A 22,985-nucleotide genomic window follows, 5' to 3' on the forward strand; every position below is an offset into this window, starting at 1 on the left:
AGGAACCCTAATGTACCACGGAACCCTGGTTGAGAATGGCTGGTCTGGGGTATGATAAACAAGGTGAATTACTTGTTGTTCCTCACACTCTTGGCACCCAGTGATCTCCTCACCTCTCCGGCACTCTTGGAATGTGGGCCATTCTAATGTACAATGCGGACAACCTGGCCTTGCATTGAATGTGATGATGTCAGAGAGGCGTGACCGGTTGGGCAGCGAAGAGAAGCTGCTTTGAGGGTCCAGTCATATAATGCAGAGGAAGCCTGAGAGAGCCTGGAGTTATTCCAGTCCACAAAATGAGGAATTAACCCTTGCTATACAAAGGAAGACCCACTGCCAAGGTAACTTTCTTCAGCCTGGATTTCACTTTATCCCTTCCTTACTCTATCTAAATCGAATGAAAAGTTTTTGTCTGGAGCTATGCCGCGTACACACGATCGGAAATTCCGACAAGAAACCCTGGACTTTTTTCATTTTGGCTCAAACTTGAGTTGCATACACACGGTCACACAAAATTCTGACCGTCAAGAACGCGCTGACGTACAACACTACAACGAGCCGAGAAAATTAAGTTCAATGATTCCGAGCATGCGTAGGATTGATTCTGAGCATGCGTGTTTTTTTGCACGTCGGAATTGCATACAGACGATCGGAATTTCTGACAAGAACTTTTCCCGTCTGAAAATTTGAGAACCAGCTCTCACATTTTTGCTGTGGGAAATTCCAAAAAAGTCTGATGGGGCCTACACACGGTCAGAATTTCCGACCAAAAGCTCACATCGAACTTTTCTTGACGGAAATTCTGATCGTGTGTGCATGGCATTAGACTACTGAAGGTGTGATAATGTTTGGTAGTGGCATGGGGGCAAGGGGTGTCTATCTTAGGGTACTAAGGCACCTCTTCCTCCATTGAAAATACTCAAGGTCCATGTACAATTTGCAGTCATGTACAGTTGCTAGTTACTGCCTTATACTTCTGGTCCAACGATACTTGCCAAAATACACAACATATCATCTCCCGAAGTAAGTGCTGTAGAATAACCATTCGATGATCTTTTATCTGGTAGGCATCCAATGCAGAGTGTTCTACAGCGCCCCCTCCAGGACCACCTTCATTTCAAAGCTGTGCTCAGAAGATGTGTGTCAGTGTGCAGAAGGTAAGACAAGATTTGTGGCATTTCACCTGCGTGCAAATTATTCAGTAACAGAGGGTTTGATTTACTAAAGAAGTGGAGCATGTTCACGTTGCAAAGTGAATTTTCACTAAACTAAGACCCCATACACACTATTAGATATGCATGTGCAAAAGGGAAAAATGTGTTTAGTTTTAATTCGTTATTTAATTAATTCCCTTAAGTTAGATTCATTACATGTGTTAAATTTGTTTTCGGAAATCGTTCGTTTTCGACCGAATTTAGAAAAATTCGGTCGGATTCGAAAATATTTTGACCGGATTCGATAATATTTCAATCGGATTCGAAAACAATTCTATTCGAAAACAAATTCGAATGAAAATTGAAAGCAAATTTTAATCAAAATCTAAAAAATATAAATCGATTTCTAAAAAAGAATACAATAAAATAGAATATAAAATAATAAAATAATAGAATGAAAATCAAAAGAATAGTAAAGAACAGAATGGAATTTAATAGAATGTAATCAAATACAATAGAATATGACCTGGCTTCTTCTATCTATCTTCTATCTATCTTCCATTTTCAGATTTTTCTATTAGAATAAAATATATATATATATATATATATATATATATATATATATATATATATATATATATATATATAAATGAATGAAAAACTTATATAGCGCGGCACATGCGAACTGAATCGCCTCTGGGCGCTTGATGTTTCGTGTCTCATGACATCAAAAGAGCAGAGTTTTGATCTGTCTTCTGAAAGTCAGGTGGTTTTCCTCCAACCGAATGCTGGTTGGTAAAGCGTTCCATAGTCTAGGACCCTGAAAAGCAAACCTTCTTTCTCCTTTGGACTTGTATTTGGTTTTTGGCACCTTGACCAGATTTTGGTCAGTGGATCGCAGAACGCGATTCGAATTGTGAGGTTCTATCTTGTCGCAAAGATATTGCGGAGCCTTCCCATGGATGCACTTATGTGTCAGGCAGAGTGCTTTAAATACAATTCTGTCTTTTACTGGCAACCAGTGAAGGGTTCTCAGCGAAGGTGAGATTGATTCCCATGTCCTTTTCCCAGTCACCAGTCTGGCGGCCGTATTCTGAACGACTTGCAGACGGGAGATTTGGTACTTTGGGAGCCCGAGGTAAAGGGCATTTGCATAGTCCAGTCTGGAATTCACGATTGTTCCCACCACGACTGCTACGTCTTCTTTGGGGATAAATGGAATAAGTCTGCGTAGTAGGCGCAACAGATGGTGCGCTCCGCTGACTACTGACCCTATTTGTGCGTCCATTGTCATGAAGGTGTCAAAAATGACTCCTAGACTTTTGACTTTGGAGCTAGGGGTGATGATTTGGCCCAGAATGGGTGGGGGTGTCCAGGTTGTTGCCAGTTGACTCTTTCGGCTGGCGTGAAACATAAGAAGTTCTGTTTTTGAACTGTTGAGTTTAAGATAACTCTTAGTCATCCAGTTTTCTATCGAAGAGAGACATTTCTCTAAACTGAGATGATGATCCTTTTTGTTGCAGATGCGAAAATACAATTGCGTATCGTCTGCATAAGAGTGATAAAGTAGTTCTTGGCTACTGATAATATCAAAGAGAGGGCGAAGATAGATGTTGAACAGTACCGGTGACAGGGGGGATCCTTGGGGGACTCCACATGGCACCGTGCGTTTTTCCGACGTGAAAGATCCCAGTTTCACTGTTTGTGATCGGTTTTCAAGAAAGGAGGAAAACCATGGTAAATCACCTTCTGCGATTCTGGCTACCTCGGCCAGTCGCATCAGTAACATTTTGTGGTCTACTGTGTCAAAGGCTGCGCTTAGGTCCAGCAGAACCAGGAGACAGGATTCTCCCTCGTCTGCGGCCTCGAGGGCATCGTCCCATATTTTGAGTAAGGCCGTTTCTGTCCCGTGTCCGGGACGGAAACCTGATTGAAATGGATCGAGTAGATTGTGGGTATCCAGATGCTGTTGCAGCTGTTGTACCACTACTTTCTCCATTATCTTGGAGAGAACATTTAGGCCTGTTATGGGGCGGCGGTGAGTTGGGTCCTCGGGATCCAAGTTAGGTTTTTTCAAGATGGGCTGGATTGTGCCCTCTTTCAGCAGGGATGGCACTGTGCCTTCCTTAAATGACTGATTTATAAGCTGTGTGATGGGAGGCGCCAGAATGTCGGCACAATCCTTCAGCAGCTTGGTGGGAATGATATCATTGGGCGATGTGCTGTTCCGCAACGCACCAATGATATTTTTGGTGGTATCGATGGAGATGGGTTCCAGAGTGAACTTAGTTGATTGTAGAAGGTTTCTGTTGGTGTTTTGTGGTTGATTGAAGAGGGGGCTGAGGGGGGTATTATTTTGCAGAATACTTACCCGGATTCTTTCGATTTTGTCGATGAAGAAATCCGATAGTTCATTACAGAACTCTTGGGTGTCTGAATTGGGGACTTCAAGACATCCCGGATTCATGGTCTGGGTGACCATCTTGAAGAGTTCTCGGGGGCGGTTCATGGCGCTGTTAATCGTCATAGAAAAATGATGTTTCTTGGCTTTGAAGATTTCTTTATGATATTGTGTTGTTATTGCCTTGTAGATGATGAGGTGATCTTCTGAAGGGCTTCTTTTCCAGGCGGCTTCCGCCCTTCTGCGCTCTTGCTTCAGTAGGGACAGCTGGTTGTTGAACCAGCCAGACTTTTTTTTTCCGGATGCGGACTTTGCGTTTCGGTGCTACTAAGTCGGCTGATTGTAGCAGAGCTGCATTTATGGCATCCAGTGTATCTGAGGCTGTTAACTGAGGATGAATAGTTTCGATTCGGTTTCCCAAGGTAGATTTGAAGAGTTCCGAATGGAGCTTCTTCTGAGATCTAGCCCAGTGTATTGTCACCGGCTTGGGTGCTTTTATAACTGGTGGAATTTTGGAAATTATGAAACTAATTGCATGGTGGTCTGTCCATGGCAAAGGTTCATTTCCCAAAATGTTTATTTTCAGATTTTGTCTGAAAATTAGGTCGAGTGTGTGACCTGAAGCATGCGTGGGTCCGCATATAAGTTGCTGTAGTCCTAATCCTTCCAGGTGATCGATGCAGGCATCCGCAATGGGATCCTGTGCGGAGTTGGCCCACAGATTGATTTTCCCGAGCAGCAAAAGATGTTTGCTGTTAAGGGTATAAGTGGATATGAACTCTGTTAATGATGGTAGAAGCTGCGATTTTGGCCCAGGTGGCCTATAGCAGAGGAGAATGTGAACAGTCTCCTGGGGGTTAGTTTGAAGTTGAAGAGTAAGGGTTTCCATAAATGGAAGAGGATTTTGAAGGACCGGCTTAGTGATTGCAATATGAAACTTATGGATCACCGCCAGGCCTCCTCCTCTTTGCCCTATTCTGTTTTCCGTTATAATTCGATAATTTTCTGGCACCAATTCTCCAAAAATGGTGTTGCAGTCGTCTGAGAGCCAGCTTTCTGTAATAAAGAGGCAGTCTAGATCGTTTTGTAGTAAGAAATCGTGGATTTCTGATCGGTGTTTTACTGCCGATCTTGTGTTGATCAAAGCACATGATATGTGCTTGAGCTGGGTTAAATGGTTGAAATTTTTGATGGTCGATAGTTGATCGAATCACAAAAGTTTGTCTATTTTTAAGGCCTTTTTGGTGACGGCTGGTAATACTGTTGCGAATTGTCTCAGACCCCAAATCGTTTCTGCAGAGTATCGCAGTTTAACCATTGTTGCCAGTCACCGGGGGGGGGGGGGGGGGGATTAATTGCAATAGAGGGAAGATTCGCTGAATCCTCTCGCTTGGCCTTGGTCCAGAGGAAGGCAAAAAAACCCTGGCAGTGCTAAGCCAATTTGCTGCCGCAGGGAAAAAAATTCCTTCCTGATCCCTGAAAGGCGATCGGACGAAACCCTGGATCAAGTACTGTTTGGAATGGGGGGGGAAGAAGGGTGTCACTGTAGCTGAGGAGTACCAAGATGGCCGCCGACCGGGCCACAGGCCTCAGGTTTGGGGGCTGTTTGGCTTGGTGGGTATGAGCTGGTTGTTAATCCAGGGGAGGATGGGATCCTCCAGGGATAGGGGGATGATCCCTGACAATTCCAGGAAAATTTCCAGGCTGTCAGTGCTCCTTTTTGCGGCGCACCGCTAGGCCGCGGCTGAAGCCGCAGTCTTTCCTAATTGCGGCGGCCGCGAATAAGGCCTGGTCTGGCGCGGATGCGGGAAAGAGCCGCAGATCGCCAGAAAAAAGCGCTGCTATGCGCGGCGGGTGGCCGGGGTGATTATGGGTGACTGATTGGGGTGCATGCGGCTCTAAGAGAAGGTAAACAGCCGCAATTTGGATCGCTGGAGTGGCTGTCCTGAAAAGGACGGTCACTAGCGATTCCTGGGGGTGGAAAGATGGCCCTGAAAGACAGGGTCTTACCTGAAGAGAGGGGCCCACGAAGGGAAGGAAGGAGCCGGTCCTATGGCCTGCAAGTTGATTCATGCAGCAAAGATTGTAGGAGCCTGCCTGCCTGCGGTGTCTAGCTGGCTATCTGTCTGGTCCCTGGAGAGAGCAGACTCGTCGGGAAGCGTCCTACTCCCTCACTGAACTGACACTGACTGATTATCCAGCTAAGCCTATATATATATTATTATTCTACTCTTCTAATATTTTTCTATTCGAATTTGAGTTCATTCTATATGAATTTCGAATTTCAGAAAATGGAAGATAGAAAGCAGTCACATACAACACGTACAACTCACTATAAAGGGAAATTTTAATACCAAGTGCGCCACCCTTTGGGCTCCTTCTGCTAATCTCGTGTTAGTAGAAGTTTTGTGAGAGACGATTCGCGATTTACAGCCTCGTGCTTTTAAACTGCATTAACAGATTTAAAAAAAATTGCAGCGTGACGAATGTGCTGTCTCCATTACGAACGCTAGTTTTACCAGACCGATCTCTTCCGTCTCATACTTGATTCAGAGCATGCGTAAAGTTTTGTGCGTCGGAATTGTCTACACACGCTCGTAATTTACGAGAATGGATTTTGTTTTTGGAAAATTTGGAGAACCAGCTCTCACTAATCACTGTACTGTATGGAATATGTTTCCTATGATTGTCAGCTCCAGCTAGTGGCCATCATGCGGTATTGTCCTGATTGAGGTGTTTCAGGAATATACAGAATCATGGCAATGAGATAGGCCCCGTACACACGGCCGAGAAACTCGACGAGCAAAACACATCGTTTTGCTCGTCGAGTTCCTTGTGAAGCCGCCGAGGATCTCGGCGAGCCAAGTTTGACTAACGAGGAAATAGAGAACATGTTCTCTATTTGGCCCGACGAGATCCTCGTCGGTTTCCTCGGCCAAAAGTGTACACACGGCCGGGTTTCCCGGCAGAATACGGCTCCGATCGAGTTTCTGGCTGAATTCTACGGAGAAACTCGGTAGTGTGTACGGGGCCACAGAGCTGACAATCATAGGAAATAAACATATTAAAGAAAACATGGGAAATATATGTATTTGTACAGGATCTGACATCCTCATTGTCTCGCAGGTCCTTGTCCCACATTAAGGAGGACCCTGTTCACAAAGAAGGATGATCGTCAAGAATTTGCTTGTTACTCCCCACGTGTGAAGTATGGTGAGTAAACTGCAACAAAATGCTGGGGAGACTTTTTTGGAGTTCCCAACATACCATCTTCCATAGACAGATAATAATGTCCAGCTTGGCTCAATGAATATGGAGGTATTGGTATTAAAGGGGTTGTAAAGGTTTGTTTTTTTATTTTCTAAATAGGTTCCTTTAAACTAGTACATTGTTGGTTCACTTTACCCTTTCCTTCCATTTCCCTTCTAAATGTTTTTTTTCTTTGTTTTCACTTCTGAATTTCTCACTTCCTGTTCCTCCTCAGTAAGCTGTTCTGGCTGACTAACCCCCATGGATAATGGGGACAAGTTTACTGAGGAGATACAGGAAGTGAGAAATTCAGACAAAGAAAAAAAACATTTAGGGCTAGATTCAGGTACATTTGCGTATCCTTGCGGCGGCGTAACGTATCCGATTTACGTTACGCCTCCGCAACTTAGATGGGCAAGTGCAGTATTCTCAAAGCACTTGCTCCGTAAGTTGCGGCGTCGTAGCGTAAATCGGCCGGCGTAAGCCCGCCTAATTCAAATTTGGATCAGTGGGGCGTGTTTTATGTAAATCTACTGCGACCCGACGTGATTGACGTTTTTCCCGAACGGTGCATGCGCCGTCCGTGGAATTTCCCAGTGTGCATTGCTCCAAAGTACGCCGCAAGGACGTCATTGGTTTCGACGTGAACGTAAATGACGTCTAGCCCCATTCACGGACGACTTACGCAAACGACGTAACTTTTTCAAATTTCGACGCGGGAACGACGGCCATACTTAACATTGATGCGCCGCACTTATGCCACCATATAGCAGGGGCAACATTACGCCGGGAAAAGCCTAATGTAAACGGCGTAAGTTTACTGCGTCGGCCGCGCGTACGTTCGGGAATTCGCGTATGTAGCTAATTTACATATTTCGAAGCGTAAATCAGCTTACACGCCCCTAGCGGCCAGCGGAAAATTGCAGTTACGATCCGACGGCGTAAGAGACTTACGCCTGTCGAATCTAATGGATATCTATGCGTAAGTGATTCTAAGCATCAGGCGCATAGATACGACGGCTCGGATTAGGACTTGCGACGGCGTACATGGCGCTGCGCCGTCGTAAGTCCTCTGAGAATCCGGGCCTAAGACGGGAAATGGAAGGAAAAGATAAGTGAACCAACAATGCACTAGCTTAAAGGAACCTATTTAGAAAATAAAAAACGAACCTTTACAACCCCTTTAAAGGGAACATTTTTTCCCAGTCTGAAATACATCAGCTGGTCACGTGGCTGGGTCGTTTTATTTTACGATTATATTTCCTTGTAAATAAAAATGCTATCAAGATTTTATGGATGTACTGTACATGTAAAAGAGATCTGCTTTAACCACCTGGCCTCTGGAAGATTTATCCCCCTTCATGACCAGGCCACTTTTTGCGACACGGCACTGCGTTATTTTAACTGACAATTGTGCGGTTGTGCGACGCTGCACCCAAATAAAATGTATGGCATTTTTTTCCCAAACATAGAGCTTTCTTTTGGTGGTGTCTGATCACCTCTGCATTTTATATTTTTTGCGCTATAAACAAAAAAATATATATATTTTTTTACTTTCCGCTAAAAAACATATCCAATTAAAAAAAATTTAATTTCTTAAAAAATTTAGGCCAATAAGTATTCTGCTACATATCTTTGGTCAAAAAAATCCCAATAAGGGTAGATTGATTGGTTGGCGCAAAAGTTACAGGGGCAGATCCACGTACCTCGGCGCTTCTCTCCGCCGGGCGCAGCGTATCTAAGATACACTATGCCGCTGTAACTTATTTATTTTTTTCAAATCCACAAAGAATTTGCGCCGTAAGTTACGGCGGCGTAGTGTATCTTTTGCGGCGTAAGGGCCCGGAATTCAAATGGAACGGGGGGGGCGTGTTTTATGTAACCCGTGTTTTATGTGACCCGACGTAAACAAAGTTTTTTTTTTTTTTAACTGCGCATGCGCCGTCCGTGGGGGTATCCCAGTGCGCATGCTCGAAATGAACCCGGAACAAGCCATTGCTCACGACGGTGACGTCATTCTACGCAAATTCCTAGTCGCGAACGACTTGCGCAAACGACGTAAAAAATTCAAAATGCGAGGCGGGAACGACGACCATACTTAACATTGAGTACGCCACCATATAGCAGGGGTAACTATACGCCGGAAAAAGCCGAACGCAAACGACGTAAAAACGACGTAAAAAAAATGCGCCGGACGTACGTGGATCGCCGTAAATAGCTAATTTGCATACTCGATGCAGAAATCGGCGGAAACGCCACCTAGCAGCTGCCGAAAGAATGCACCTGAGATCCGACGGCGTACTAAGACGTACGCCTGTCGGATCGAGCCGAGATGCCGTGGATACAAAACAAAGATACGACGCACACAATTTGAAATTACGCAGCGTTTTAAGAGATACGCCGGCGTAATTCTTTTGTGGATCTGCCCCACAGTGTCTACAAACGATGGGATATACAGTATACTGGATTTTTTTATTTTATTTCATACCAGTAATGGAGGTGATCTGTGACTTTTAGCAGGACTGCGATATTGCGGCAGACATTCTGACACTAACTGATGCTTTTTGGGAACCAGTGACACTAATACAGTAAAACCTTGGATTGCGAGCATAATTCGTTCCAGAAACATGCTTGTAATCCAAAGCACTTGTATATCAAAGCATTTTTTTACAGGGTATAAAATAGAAGAGAGGCGCCTCTAAGTGTAGCAATAAGTTACTAAATGTTGTACCTTCATTAAATGTAACCATATTGCTACACTTAGAGGCTCCTCTCTTCTCTTTTATACTCAGTTGTGACGTGACGCTACTCTTATATCAAGACATCGCTTGTATATCAAGGCAAAATGTATTAAAACATTTTGCTCATCTAGCAAAACGCTCTCAAACCAAGGTTTTACTGTACAGTGATCAGGGCTAAAAACATGCACTGTCACTGTACTAATGACACAAATTATTTGAGGTGCTTCTACTAGGGGAAGTAATGAATTTCATCCCTAGCTTTGCAGGGGGGAAATAAACAAGCACCCCCCCCCCCCACTGACAGATTAGAGCTGTGCCTGTCCTATGTGTGTTGCGGGCCGTAATCTATTACCGCTGATCGGCACCTGCTGTGTAAAATCACAGCAGAGCCTGGTCGCTAGCGGTGCGCACATGTGCCCCCCTACCCAGGGCTGTTGTTAGAAATCACGGGGCCCCATACAGCCAATCTGGCAGGGCCCCCCCCCCCCCCAAATATATCAAAACAAGATTTTCACTTAACCACTAGAGAACCGGGCCATCGTCAAATGACGGCTCCACGGTGACTCTGAAAACTCAACAGGACGTCTATTGATGTCCTGTATTCCTCCGGCCACTGGGGGGCGCGCGCGCGCCCGGCGCGTCCCCGAGATGCCGATGCGCGTGCCTGGCGGTCGCGATGTCCGCCAGGTACCAGCGATCGGTAACGAAAGAGCAGGGACGTGGAGCTCTGTGTGTAAACACAGAGCTCCACGTCCTGTCAGGGGAGAGAGGAGACCGATCTGTGTCCCTTGTACATAGAGACACAGATCGGTCACCTCCCCCAGTCACCCCCCTTCCCCCACAGTTAGAACACAATACAGGTATTCATATTAACCCCTTCCTCACCCCCTAGTGTTAACCCCTTGAATGCCAGTCACATTTATACAGTAATTAGTGCATATTTATCGCATTAATCGCTGTATAAATGTGAATGGCGCCAAAAACGTGTCAAAAGTGTCCGATGTGTTCGCCGCAATGTCACGGTGACAGTAAAAAAATCGCAAATCGCCGCCAATACTAGTAAAAAAATTAATAAAATAAAAATGCCATAAATCTATCACCTATTTTGTAAACGCTCTAACTTTTGCGCAAACCAATCAATATATGATCATTGCGATTTTTTTTACCAAAAATATGTAGAAGAATACGTATCGGCCTAAACTGAGGAAAAAAAAAAAAAATTTTTAAAAAAAATTGTGATATTTATTAAATAAAAAAGTAAAAAATAGTGTTTTTTTTAAATTGTCACTCTTCTTTTGTTTATAACGCAAAAAATAAAAACCGCAGAGGTGATCAAATACCACCAAAAGAAAGCTCTATTTGTGGGAACAAATTGATAAAAAAATTGTTTGGGTACAGTGTAGCACGACCGCGCAATTATCATTCAAAGTGCGACAGTGCTGAAAGCTGAAAATTGGCTTGGGCAGGAAGGTGCGTAAGTGCCCGGTATGGAAGTGGTTAAAATATACTAAAATCATTCTTAGCGGACACAAAGATAACAGAGAAGCTGTGTGAATTTGCCTTTTTTAAATAGTTTTTTACATTTTTGAACAAAAACATTTTGGGCTAGATTCAGCATTGATTTACGCCGGCGTATCTATAGATACTCCGCGTAAATTCAAAGCTGCGCCGGCGTATCTTCTTTCTGTATTCAGAAAGGAAGATACGCCAACATTAGCCTAAGATGCGACTGGCGTAAGTCTCTTACACCGTCGTATCTTAGGGTGCATATTTACGCTGGCCGCTAGGTGGCGCTTCCGTCGTTTTATGCAAATGACCTAGATACGCCGATTTACAAATATACGTACGCCCGGCGCTATTTTTTTACGTCGTTTGCGTTAGGCTTTTTCGGCGTAAGGTTGCTCCTGCTATTATGAGGCGTACGCAATGTTAAGTATGGACGTCGTTGCCGCGTCGAATTTTGATTTTTTTTCGTTGTTTGCGTAAGTCGTTCGCGAATAGGGCTGGACGTAATTTACGTTCACGTCGAAACCAATGACGTCCTTGCGACGTACTTTGGAGCAATGCACACTGGGAAATTCCACGGACGGAGTGTGCGCCGTTCGGGAAAAACGTCAATCACGTCGGGTCACCAAGAATTAACATAAAACACGCCCCCTCATCCTCATTTGAATTACGCGCGCTTACGCCGGCCCCATTTACGCTACGCTGCCGTAACTTAGACGGCAAGTGCTTTGTGAATACAGCACTTGCCTCTCTAACTTACGGCGGCGTAGCGTAAATACGATACGCTGCGCCGCCGTAACAATGCGCGCCCCTACCTGAATCTAGCCCATTATAATTAAAAACATTTTTTTTTTAATGTTTTGAAAAAAAAATATTTTACAATTTTTACAAAATATATAAAAAAAAAAAAAAAAAGTCTCTTAGGCCCAGTACACACGACCAAACATGTATGCTGAAACTGGTCCGCGGACCAGTTTCAGCATACATGTTTGGTCGTGTGTAGGCGCGAGCGGGCAGATTTCCAGCAAACATTTGCCCGCCGGGCCTTTTCCCAGCAGACAAATATTCCTGGACGTGTTTTAAAACCGTCCGCTGGAATCCTGCCCGCTCGGACATGTACGGTCGTCAGTACAGACCTACCGTACATGTCCGAGCGCCCGCCGAATGAGTTCGACGCATGCGTGGAAGCATTTAAATGGCAGGCCCGCCCACGTCGCCGTGTCATCGCCGCGTCATCGTCGCGGCCACGCCCCGCGTATTGTTTACGCGCGGACTTCTGTACGATGGTTAGTACAGCCATCGTACAGAAGCCCTCGGGCAGACATGTACGGTGAAAACGGTCCGACGGACCGGTTTCATCGTACATGTTTGCTCGTTAGTACCCGGCCTAAGAATTGTATAACATTTTACAAGGGATTAAAACAACACCGGGTTACAATTTGTTATTGTTTTAATGGGACAGGGAAGCTGTGTATGTGTCTCTCCCTGCAGCAGCTGAAAGTTGGTGGGAGGGATAGAAACCAGTTTTCAGCTGCTGCAGAGAGTCACAAAGGGCATCCTGTAATTGCCCCTCCATCCGACCGCACTGATTCCCTCTGATGTTTGGGCCCCCTTGTGAGCCTGGGCCCCCTACAGGAGGTGGTTCCCCCCTATCAGCAGCCCTGCCAATACCCGGAAGTGCTCATTGCATTCTCAAGCTCCTCTTTCTGGTCTGGGTGGGCCAATCACACAAGCAGGAAATTACATTTCTGGGGACGTTCTCTAGACCACCATACACTTTAAGACCTCCATTCATTAGATGTCATGTTTTGTCTTCACAATGCAGGCTACCGTGTGAAGGTGTTAGAAACGAACCCAGTGGATGCGTTCATAGTGTACACAGTTCAGATGATTGAAGTTCTGCAGAAAAGTAAGTGAACAGCCTAACATGAACCTGTGCCCATATCTACTGTATATATGTGATGTCTGAGAAAGATGGACTAGGCTTCGAAACGTTGACAATAAAAACACGGCTGTTTTTTATGTTCCTCCTCTGCAAGGATTGCCCGGGACAGTCCCGTATTTTGCAGGTCTGTCCCGGGCACCTTCATTCCAGGACAATACAGTGTCCCATAATGAAACTGACACAGTCACTACCCTGGGCCAATCTGATGCCCCCAAAAAAGGCCGCCACATCACCGCTTTACTCACTGACAGTACTTGTCCTGGCCGGGAATGCCTGGAAAGGGCACAATCCCCGCCCCCTGCTTGTGATTGGAGAAATCCTAAATTCCGCCTCTTGTGTCCAATCACTGTGCTGTGATTCGTTACACCACAAGCTGATTTTTGGGAAGGGAGGGTGTCCCTGAATGGTAGTTTGGAAATGTGGTCACCCTACCTCCAAAGCAGTTTTGGATTTATATGGATTTCTTTGTGGATGAGCCCCTGGGCGTTTTCTTCAGAGTAACCATGGCTACCCTTGGAACTATTCATGCAGTGCTGTGAAAAATTATTTGTCCCCTTTTTTTTTTTACATATTTGTCACATTTAAATGATTCAGATCAGATTCCATGTACCACAGTGATCCTTCCTTCTTATGTGCCATAGTGATCCTTCCAGGTGTCATAGTTATCCTTCCTTCCCTCCATGTGCCATAGTGATCCTTCCTTCCATGTGCCATAGTGTTCCTTCCTTTCTGCTTTCCATGTGCCATAGTGATCCTTCCCTCCATGTGCCATAGTGTTCCTTCCTTTCTGCTTTCCATGTGCCATAGTGATCCTTCCCTCCATGTGCCATAGTGATCCTTCCTTTCTGCTTTCCATGTGCCATAGTGATCCTTCCCTCCATGTGCCATAGTGATCCTTCCTTTCTGCTTTCCATGTGCCATAGTGATCCTTCCATGTGCCATAGTGATCCTTCCAGGTGTCATAGTTATCCTTCCTGCTTTCCATGTGCCATAGTGATCCTTCCTTCCCGCTTTCCATGTGCCATAGTGATCCTTCCAGGTGTCATAGTTATCCTTCCTTCCCTCCATGTGCCATAGTGATCCTTCCTTCCATGTGCCATAGTGTTCCTTCCTTTCTGCTTTCCATGTGCCATAGTGATCCTTCCCTCCATGTGCCATAGTGTTCCTTCCTTTCTGCTTTCCATGTGCCATAGTGATCCTTCCCTCCATGTGCCATAGTGATCCTTCCTTTCTGCTTTCCATGTGCCATAGTGATCCTTCCTTCCTGCCTTCCATGTGCCATAGTGATCCTTCCAGGTGTCATAGTTATCCTTCCTGCTTTCCATGTGCCATAGTGATCCTTCCTTCCCGCTTTCCATGTGCCATAGTGATCCTTCCTTCCATGTGCCATAGTGATCCTTCCCTCCATGTGCCATACTGAGCCTTCCTTCCTGCCTTCCATGTGCCATAGTGATCCTTCCAGGTGTCATAGTTATCCTTCCTGCTTTCCATGTGCCATAGTGATCCTTCCCTCCATGTGCCATAGTGATCCTTCCTTCCTGCCTTCCATGTGCCATAGTGATCCTTCCTTCCTGCCTTCCATGTGCCATAGTGATCCTTCCTTCCTGCCTTCCATGTGCCATAGTGATCCTTCCCATCATGTGCCATACTGAGCCTTCCTTTCTGCTTTCCATGTGCCATAGTGATCCTTCCTTCCTGCCTTCCATGTGCCATAGTGATCCTTCCCTCCATGTGCCATAGTGAGCCTTCCTTCCTGCTTTCCATGTGCCATAGTGATCCTTCCTTCCTGCTTTCCATGTTCCATAGTGATCCTTCGTGCCTTCCATGTACCACAGCGATCCTTCCATGTACGACAGCGATCCTTCCTGCCTTCCATGTACCACAGTGATCCTTCCATGTACCACAGCGATCCTTCCTGCCTTCCATGTACCACAGTGATCCTTCCATGTACCACAGCGATCCTTCCTGCCTTCCATGTACCACAGTGATCCTTCCTGCCTTCCATGTGCCATAGTGATCCTTCCTGCCTTCCAGGTGTCATAGTAATCCTTCCTGCCTTCCAGGTGTCATAGTAATCCTTCCTGCCTTCCAGGTGTCATAGTAATCTTTCCTGCCTTCCGTGATCCATAGTGATCCCCCTTCCCTTCTTCCATATACCCATAGTGATCATTCCCTCTTTCTCTCCCTAAGGGTTGGTTCATACTGCAGAACTGTCTCCTTAAAGTGTCCCTCATTCTCAAGTTCAAAAGTAAGGAGGTATGCGTATACATGGGCAGGGCAAAGGGGGTGGAGTCAGGGTCAGAACCATGGGGGGAGGACAAAATAAGGTCCTTGCACCAGCCCTGGTCAGAGGTTGCCTTAGATCTCACCCTTCAGCTATGAGGCTCACAGGAAGCTCACTGGTATTTTTCAGGAGGAATTCAAGACAAAATGGTAATCTTTCCGTGTTACTTCTTAGGCACAATTTATATTTCTAGATGTTACTTTATATATATACTTTGTGATTTTAGATCCATTTTAATGTGTACTATTTGGTATTTTTTCTGAAAAGAAAACTTTTTTTTTTTTTTACTTTTTCCACCCACCCTGAGCAAACAGAAATAAAATATGTACAAAATCACTCTACGGTCCCTTTTCCTTCCTGTTGTCTAGGTGCAGACGAGCATCTTGAAGCTGGAGACATCCGATACTTCTACCAGCGTGCGAGCTGTAAGATGCAAATTGATACGGGCACAAATGAGTATCTGATTATGGGGCAAGATGGAGAGACAACGGATGAAAAGAACAGGTGGGTGATGGTCATCTGTCTGCTATCACATATCTACACTTTTGGTAGCGGGTCAGCATTGACCATATTAGCCCTTTACATAAGGGCTGTTGTATTGTGTAATTGCATGTGACCTCACACAGAATGGGCCAGATCCACAAAGCGCGGCGCTTCTTTACGGCCGGCGTAGTGTATCTCAAATACACTACGCCGCCGTAACTTACAGCGTATTTCCCGTATTCTCAAAGAATTTGCGCCGTAAGTTACGGCAGCGTAGTGTAACTGTGTCGGCGTAAGGGCGCGCAATTCAAATGGATGAGATGGGGGGCGTGTTTTATGGTAATACGTCTTGACCCAACGTAAATGGCGTTTTTTTTCTGAACGGCGCATGCGCCTTCCGTGGGGGTATCCCAGTGCGCATGCTCGAAATTAACCCACAACAAGCCAATGCTTACGACGTGAACGTCATTCTACACAAAGCTCTATTCGCGAACGACTTACGCAAACGACGTAAAATTTTCAAAATTCGACGCGGGAACGACGGCCATACTTAACATAGGATACGCCTCATATAGCAGCTTTAACTATACGCCGAAAAAAGCCTTACGGAAACGACGTAAAAAAATGCGCCGGACGTACGTTCGTGGAACGCCGTATCTAGCTAATTTGCATACTCGACGCGGAAATCGACGGAAACGCCACCTAGCGGCCAGCGTAAATATGCACCTTAGATGCGACGGCGTACTAAGACGTACGCCAGTCGGATCTAGCTTTTGTGGATACAAAACAAAGATACGCCAGAGCAAACTAGAAGTTACGCGGCGTATCAATAGATACGCCAGCATAAATGCTTTGTGGATCTGGCCCCAATGAGTAGATGCTGTCTCTTTCTTGGCACGTGAACGGCTAGAGGACAGGTGACCCTAGGTAGAAAGGGCTTAATGGGGTTGTAAAGGTCCATGTTTTTTCACCTTAATGCATCCTATGCATTAAGGTGAAAAAACATATTACGATTACCGGCCCCCCAGCCCTCCCTTTTACTTACCGAGCCCTATAAAGTCCAGCGTCGCGAACGCGCTCTTCCTTTTCCCAGTCTTCTCGGCTCTTCATTGGATAGATTGATAGCAGTGCAGCCATTGGCTCGCCTTGCTGTCAATCAAATCCAATGATGCGGGCGCCAGGGGGGGGCGTGGCCGAGTCCAGTACTCTACAGCAATGGACCCCGACAACAGGACTCAGGAGCGCACCTGCAAGGTAACCCCCTTGGGAGAGCGCTTGCCAGAGGGGGTTATCTGAGGTGGGGAGGAGCCGAAACAGCCACTGTGGGACCCCAGAAGATGGTGTTCGGGGCCACTCTGTGCAAAACGAACTGCACAGTGGAGGCAAGTATGACATGTTTTTTATTTAAATAATCTGCGAACCTTTATTGTCACTTTAAGGTTTCTGCTTAGTTACACCCCATATGTGTATGCACCAAAATGTTGGCACTCATCAAATGGGGTATTGATATTAAAGGGGTTGTAAAGGTTTGTTTTTTATTTTCTAAATAGGTTCCTTTAAGTTAATACATTGTTGGTTCACTTACCCTTCTAAATGTTTTTTTTCTTTGTCTGAATTTCTCACTTCCTGTTTCTCCTAAGTAAGCTTGCCCCCATAGGCGTGCGCACATAGGGTGTAAGGTGTGCCTGGGCACACCCTAATCACCCTGTACTATGCAGATTCCCCCTGCTGCCTGGCTGCAGAGAAAGGGACTGGGGAATCCCTGTCCTCAGTCCCTTTCTCTGTCTCAAAAGTTAGACATCAGGGGCCAGATTCACTTAGCGCAGCGGATCTATAGATCCGCTCGGTCTACGTTAATTAAGATCCGCTCCCGCAAGTTTAGGAGGCAAGTGGCTAATTCACAAACAACTTACCTCCAAACTTGCGACAGCGGATCCTAAATCCCCCGGCGGAATTCAAATTCCGCGGCTAGGGGAGTGTACTATTTAATCAGGCGCGTTCCCGCGCCGATTTAAATGCGCAGGCGCCGTCCGGGGAATTTCCCGGCGTGCATTGCTCCCACTGACGTCACTAGGTTGCGACGTGAGCGGGACTTGCGACGCGCGTGTTCGTGAATCGGCGTACGCAAACGACGTAGGAAAATTCAAATTCGACGCGGGAACGCCGGCTATACTTAACATTGGCTGCGCCTGATAAAAGAAGGGGTAAGTATACGACGGAAAACCGCTACGGAAACGACGTAAGAACACTGCGACGGGTCCACGTACGTTCGTGAATTTGCGTATCTCGCTGATTTACATATTATTTATCGTAAATCAGCGGGAACGCCCCCGGCGCCATTTTTAAATTGAAAAAAAGATCCGACAGTGTAACACATTGTAACACTGTCGGATCTCAGCCCTATCTATGCGTAACTGATTCTATGAATCAGGCGCATAGATAGGACCAGTTTACGTCTGAGATACGATGGTGTATCTGTAGATACACCGTCGTATCTCTTTGTGAATCTGGCCCCAGGGGTCTGTTTAGACCACTGATATTTCACCAAAGCCCCCAAACAGGGTTCCTAAAAAAAAATTGGTGATTTGGTGACATTGCGCCAAGTGCACTATGCATTTATCTGTACATTAGGAAGAAATATAACATTGACAGTGCTGACCAAATAATCCAGACTGCATGTTTCTCATTACTTATCCCTCTTTTGTCTCATTCAGGTTGAGATACGTCCTAGAAAACAATTCTTGGGTGGAGGCGTTGGCTGGTCCAGATGTCTGCAGGGCCACACTCAACCGTAACAAATGCATGGACGTGAAAAGCTTCATGATTGATTACCGAGAAAATGGCTGTAAGGTGTAAAGCACCTTATTAACTTACCTGCAATCTTGCTGTACTCAAGAGCTAACATTCACTCACCTCTAAGCTTTCAGCCTACAACAGCTTGTCTTTTTCAATGAATAAAGTATACTCATTTCTTTCTACATGAGCTCTGCCGTCAGTCTCTTTGTGACATACCTCTAGCAACACTCTCATTAGGAATGCAACTAAATAAGTTGTGTAGTTTCATAAAAAATTGCATTGCATATAAAAAACAAAAACTGTTTATCACATTACCAAAGAGATGTGCACCAGGTTCAAAGCATGTAATGCTACAGCAACAGGTGTGATTAAAGACTGGAGACATACTGCAGGTGTGGTTGGACACTAAAGAGATACTTATGTCCCGTACACACAATCCAAATATCGTACGACGGATCGTAGGACTTTTTTCGCTTAATAGTCGCAAGTAAAATTAAATAGGTTATTAAAGTCACGAAAATTCTCGTACGACCGAAAAAAATAATCGGAAGTGATGTCATGTGTTGTAATGTATTTGTATTGTATTGTCGGACGACAACTGTACTGACTAAATGAAAATCGTACGATCTTACATCGTACGAGGAAAATTTTCGTGCATGTCCGATCGAAAAATATCGGATGAACGGTCGTGATCGGCTCTCGAAAGTAGTGTACACACGATCAGAAAATCGTACGATTCTTCATCGGACGATCATTTTCGTCCGATATTCGGATCGTGTGTACGGGCCATTAGGCTGGATTCACACTTGTGCGGTGCGAATTTCAGCTCTGTTATCTCTGCAGAGATAAGAGAACTGTTCAGCAGATCATCTCCGTTTTAGCTGCGAATTTGGAGACCTGGGAGAGGAGAGAGGGAAGTGTATTGAGGTGAATGAGAGAAATGCTGAAGAGAAATTAACACATCTGCGAATCAGATGCGTGCCCATAGAAGATAATGGGCCTGAATTCGCACCTGAGCGGCAACGCAATGCCTAGAAAACGCACATCGCACATATGTGAACCAGCCTCATTGAAATTAATGTATTTAGAAATGTTCTGTGAATTGAATGCGGTTTAAGCCGCAACCAATTCGCATAGGTGTGAACCCGGCCTTAAGGTAGGCTTGGAGACTGGAGCAGTTGCTTGCTTTGCCTGTCGTGTTCCGACGGGCCTGCTGATTGGACAAGGTGGAGAGGTGGGGTGGTGATGTCATGCTTTCCACCTCATTCAATCACAGAACGATTTTAGTTCATTCAGAAAATGTAAAGCATTCTCTGAATGGTGCCCGTGCCGAGTGGACAACCTCCTGTGTTCACAACGTGCCAGGATGCCCACTCAGAACAGGACCCAGAAACAAGAGGAGATCACTGGAGTAGTGGTGTCTTCAAAGATTCTCAGCTTCCAGGGGTATGGGCCAGCTATGGTATTGTACAGTAAAACCTTGGTTTGAGAGTAACTTGGTTTGAGAGCGTTTTGCAAGACAAGCAACATTTTTAAATACATTTTGCCTTGATATACAAGCGATGTCTTGATATGCAAGTAGCGTCATGTCACAACTGAGTATAAAAGAGAAGAGAGGGCCCTCTAAGTGTAGCAATATGGTTACATTTAATGAAGGTACAACATTTAGCAACTCACATGATTGATGATTAAAAGAGGCACATCTAAGTATGCCGGGATCCGGGGTGAAGCGATCCACATAGACCGTCCTCCTCATCACCATCAACGTCATCCCATCAACATTACATGGTCTATGAGGACAGCTTTACCCCGGATCCCGGCATACTTAGATGTGCCTCTTTTAACCATCAACCATGTGAGTTGCTAAATGTTGTACCTTCATTAACCGCTTTACGACCGCCGCATGTATATGTACGTCCTCAGAATGGCACGTACAGGCAGATGGTCTCTGCCTTTCCGCGGGTCGGGGGTCGGGACCCCCCCCCCCGGTACATGCGGCGGTTGGAAATCATCGGGGAGCAATCTGGGATGAGGGCACGGCTATTTGTTTCTAGCCGCCCCCTCGCGATCGCTCCCCGGAGCTGAAGAACGGGGAGAGCCGTATGTAAACACGGCTTCCCCGTGCTTCACTGTGGCGGCTGCATCGATCGAGTGATCCCTTATATAAGGGAGACTCGATCGATGACGTCAGTCCTACAGCCACACCCCCTACAGTTGTAAACACACACTAGGTGAACCCTAACTCCTACAGCGCCCCCTGTGGTTAACTCCCAAACTGCAACTGTCATTTTCACAATAAACAATGCAATTTAAATGCATTTTTTGCTGTGAAAATGACAATGGTCCCAAAAACGTGTCAAAATTGTCAGAAGTGTCCGCCATAATGTCGCAGTCACAAAAAAAATCACCGATCGCCGCCATTAGTAGTAAAAATAATAAAAATGCAATAAAACTTTCCCCTATTTTGTAAACGCTATAAATTTTGCGCAAACCAATCGATAAACGCTTATTGCGATTTTTTTTTACCAAAAATAGGTAGAAGAATACGTATCGGCCTAAACTGAGGAAAAAAAATATTTATATATGTTTTTGGGGGATATTTATTATAGCAAAAAGTAAAAAATATTGCATTTTTTTCAAAATTGTCGCTCTATTTTTGTTTATAGTGCAAAAAATAAAAAACGCAGAGGTGATCAAATACCACCAAAAGAAAGCTCTATTTGTGGGGAAAAAAAGACGCCAATTTTGTTTGGGAGCCACGTCGCACGACCGCGCAATTGTCTGTTAAAGCGATGCAGTGCCGAATCGCAAAACCTGGCCTGGGCTTTTAGCTGCCTAAAGGTCCGGGGCTTAAGTGGTTAATGAAGGTACAACATTTAGCAACTCACATGGTTGATGATTAAAAGAGGCACATCTAAGTATGCCGGGATCCGGGGTGAAGCTGTCCACATAGACCATCCTCCTCATTACCATCAACGTCATCCCATCAACATTACATGGTCTATGGACAGCTATACCCCGGATCCCTGCATACTTAGATGTGCCTCTTTTAATCATCAACCATGTGAGTTGCTAAATGTTGTACTTTCATTAAATGTAACCATATTGCTACACTTAGAGGCGCCTCTCTTCTCTTTTATACTCTGGAGCTCCTGCTGAATTTGCTTCTAATCCCCTTGGGGAGGCTTTAATTTGTGGATGGACATTTTATGGTTACACAACCTATCACATTGCTATTATCTTTTTATATGGACTATAAACTGAAGGACCTATGAATAAATGGTTGTGGAACGAATCATCTGAGTTTCCATTATTTCTTATGGGGAAATTTGCTTTGATATACAAGTGCTTTGTATTACAAGCATGTTTCCGGAACAAATTATGCTGGCAATCCCAGGTATTACTGTATTTCCATATTTGCACTGCTCCAAGCCGGATCAATGCAACTATGTATAAAATATTCATACCTGGAATTCTTCTTCAATCATCACAGACAAAAAAATTCTCCTGGCAGTGTAGGCAGACCACACTCGCATTGTTGCAGCCATTCCAGTTTAGGAAAGTGAAAAAAAATCTAAAGAGCTCTGGATTTGTATTTATTATGCAATAAAAATAAAATGTAATGATTTTTCTAAATGAAGGAATAACTGAAATGATTGGTGTTTTTTATATCGGTCTGGAGTTCAGCTTTAACAACAGAAAGTCTTGTGACTCACCTCAGAAACCCCGGAACACCCTCCTCCTCCTCCTCCTCCTGCTCCTCCTCCTCCTGCTGCTGCTGCATTCACCCAGAAGTATCCGCAGGCAGCCAAAAAAAAACACAACTTGTATTTGTTCTGCTTTTGGTTGTGGATCCTGTTATCCTGCATGCTGTGGCCCTGGGGCTCTGAGAAGTCTGATTTTATAGAGGGAGCAGTGAGTGGATGGTGGATTAGACATTTCGGGGCAGATCCACAAATTTAAAATTTCCCGCGTCGTATCTTTGTTTTGTATCCACAAAACAAGATACGACTGCATCTCGGATCGATCCGACAGGCGTACGTCTTAGTACGCCGTCTGATCTTAGGTGCATTTTTTCGGCGGCCGCTAGGTGGCGTTTCCGTCAAAATCCGCGTTGAGTATGCAAATTAGCTTGTTACGGCGATCCACGAACGTACGTCCGGCTGGCGTATTTTTTTACGTCGTTTGCGTTCGGCTTTTTCCGGCGCATAGTTACCCCTGCTATATGAGGCGTACTCAATGTTAAGTATGGCCGTCGTTCCCGCCTCGCATTTTGAATTTTTTACATCGTTTGCCTAAGTCGTTTGCGAATAGGGATTTGCGTAGAATGACGTCACCGTCGTAAGCATTGGCTTGTTCCGGTTTAATTTCGAGCATGCGCACTGGGATACTCCCACGGACGGCGCATGCGCCGTTAAAAAAAAAC

General features: G+C 45.2%; 1 protein-coding gene across 1 annotated transcript in view; it reads left to right on the forward strand.

Moving 5' to 3' along the window:
* LOC120913235 (complement C4-B-like) overlaps positions 1–18,746 on the forward strand; it is a 198,284-nt gene extending 179,538 nt beyond the window's left edge. The window contains exons 37-41 of the mRNA XM_040323048.1: positions 1,068–1,157; positions 6,682–6,768; positions 12,877–12,960; positions 15,649–15,784; positions 18,478–18,746. Of these exons, the coding sequence (XP_040178982.1) occupies positions 1,068–1,157; positions 6,682–6,768; positions 12,877–12,960; positions 15,649–15,784; positions 18,478–18,619 (539 nt within the window). The 3' untranslated portion in view covers positions 18,620–18,746. The remainder of the gene's footprint in view (positions 1–1,067; positions 1,158–6,681; positions 6,769–12,876; positions 12,961–15,648; positions 15,785–18,477) is intronic.
* Positions 18,747–22,985: the final 4,239 nt, after the last annotated feature.

Source organism: Rana temporaria, chromosome 9, assembly GCF_905171775.1.
Source record: "Rana temporaria chromosome 9, aRanTem1.1, whole genome shotgun sequence".
NCBI classification, from domain to species: domain Eukaryota; kingdom Metazoa; phylum Chordata; class Amphibia; order Anura; family Ranidae; genus Rana; species Rana temporaria.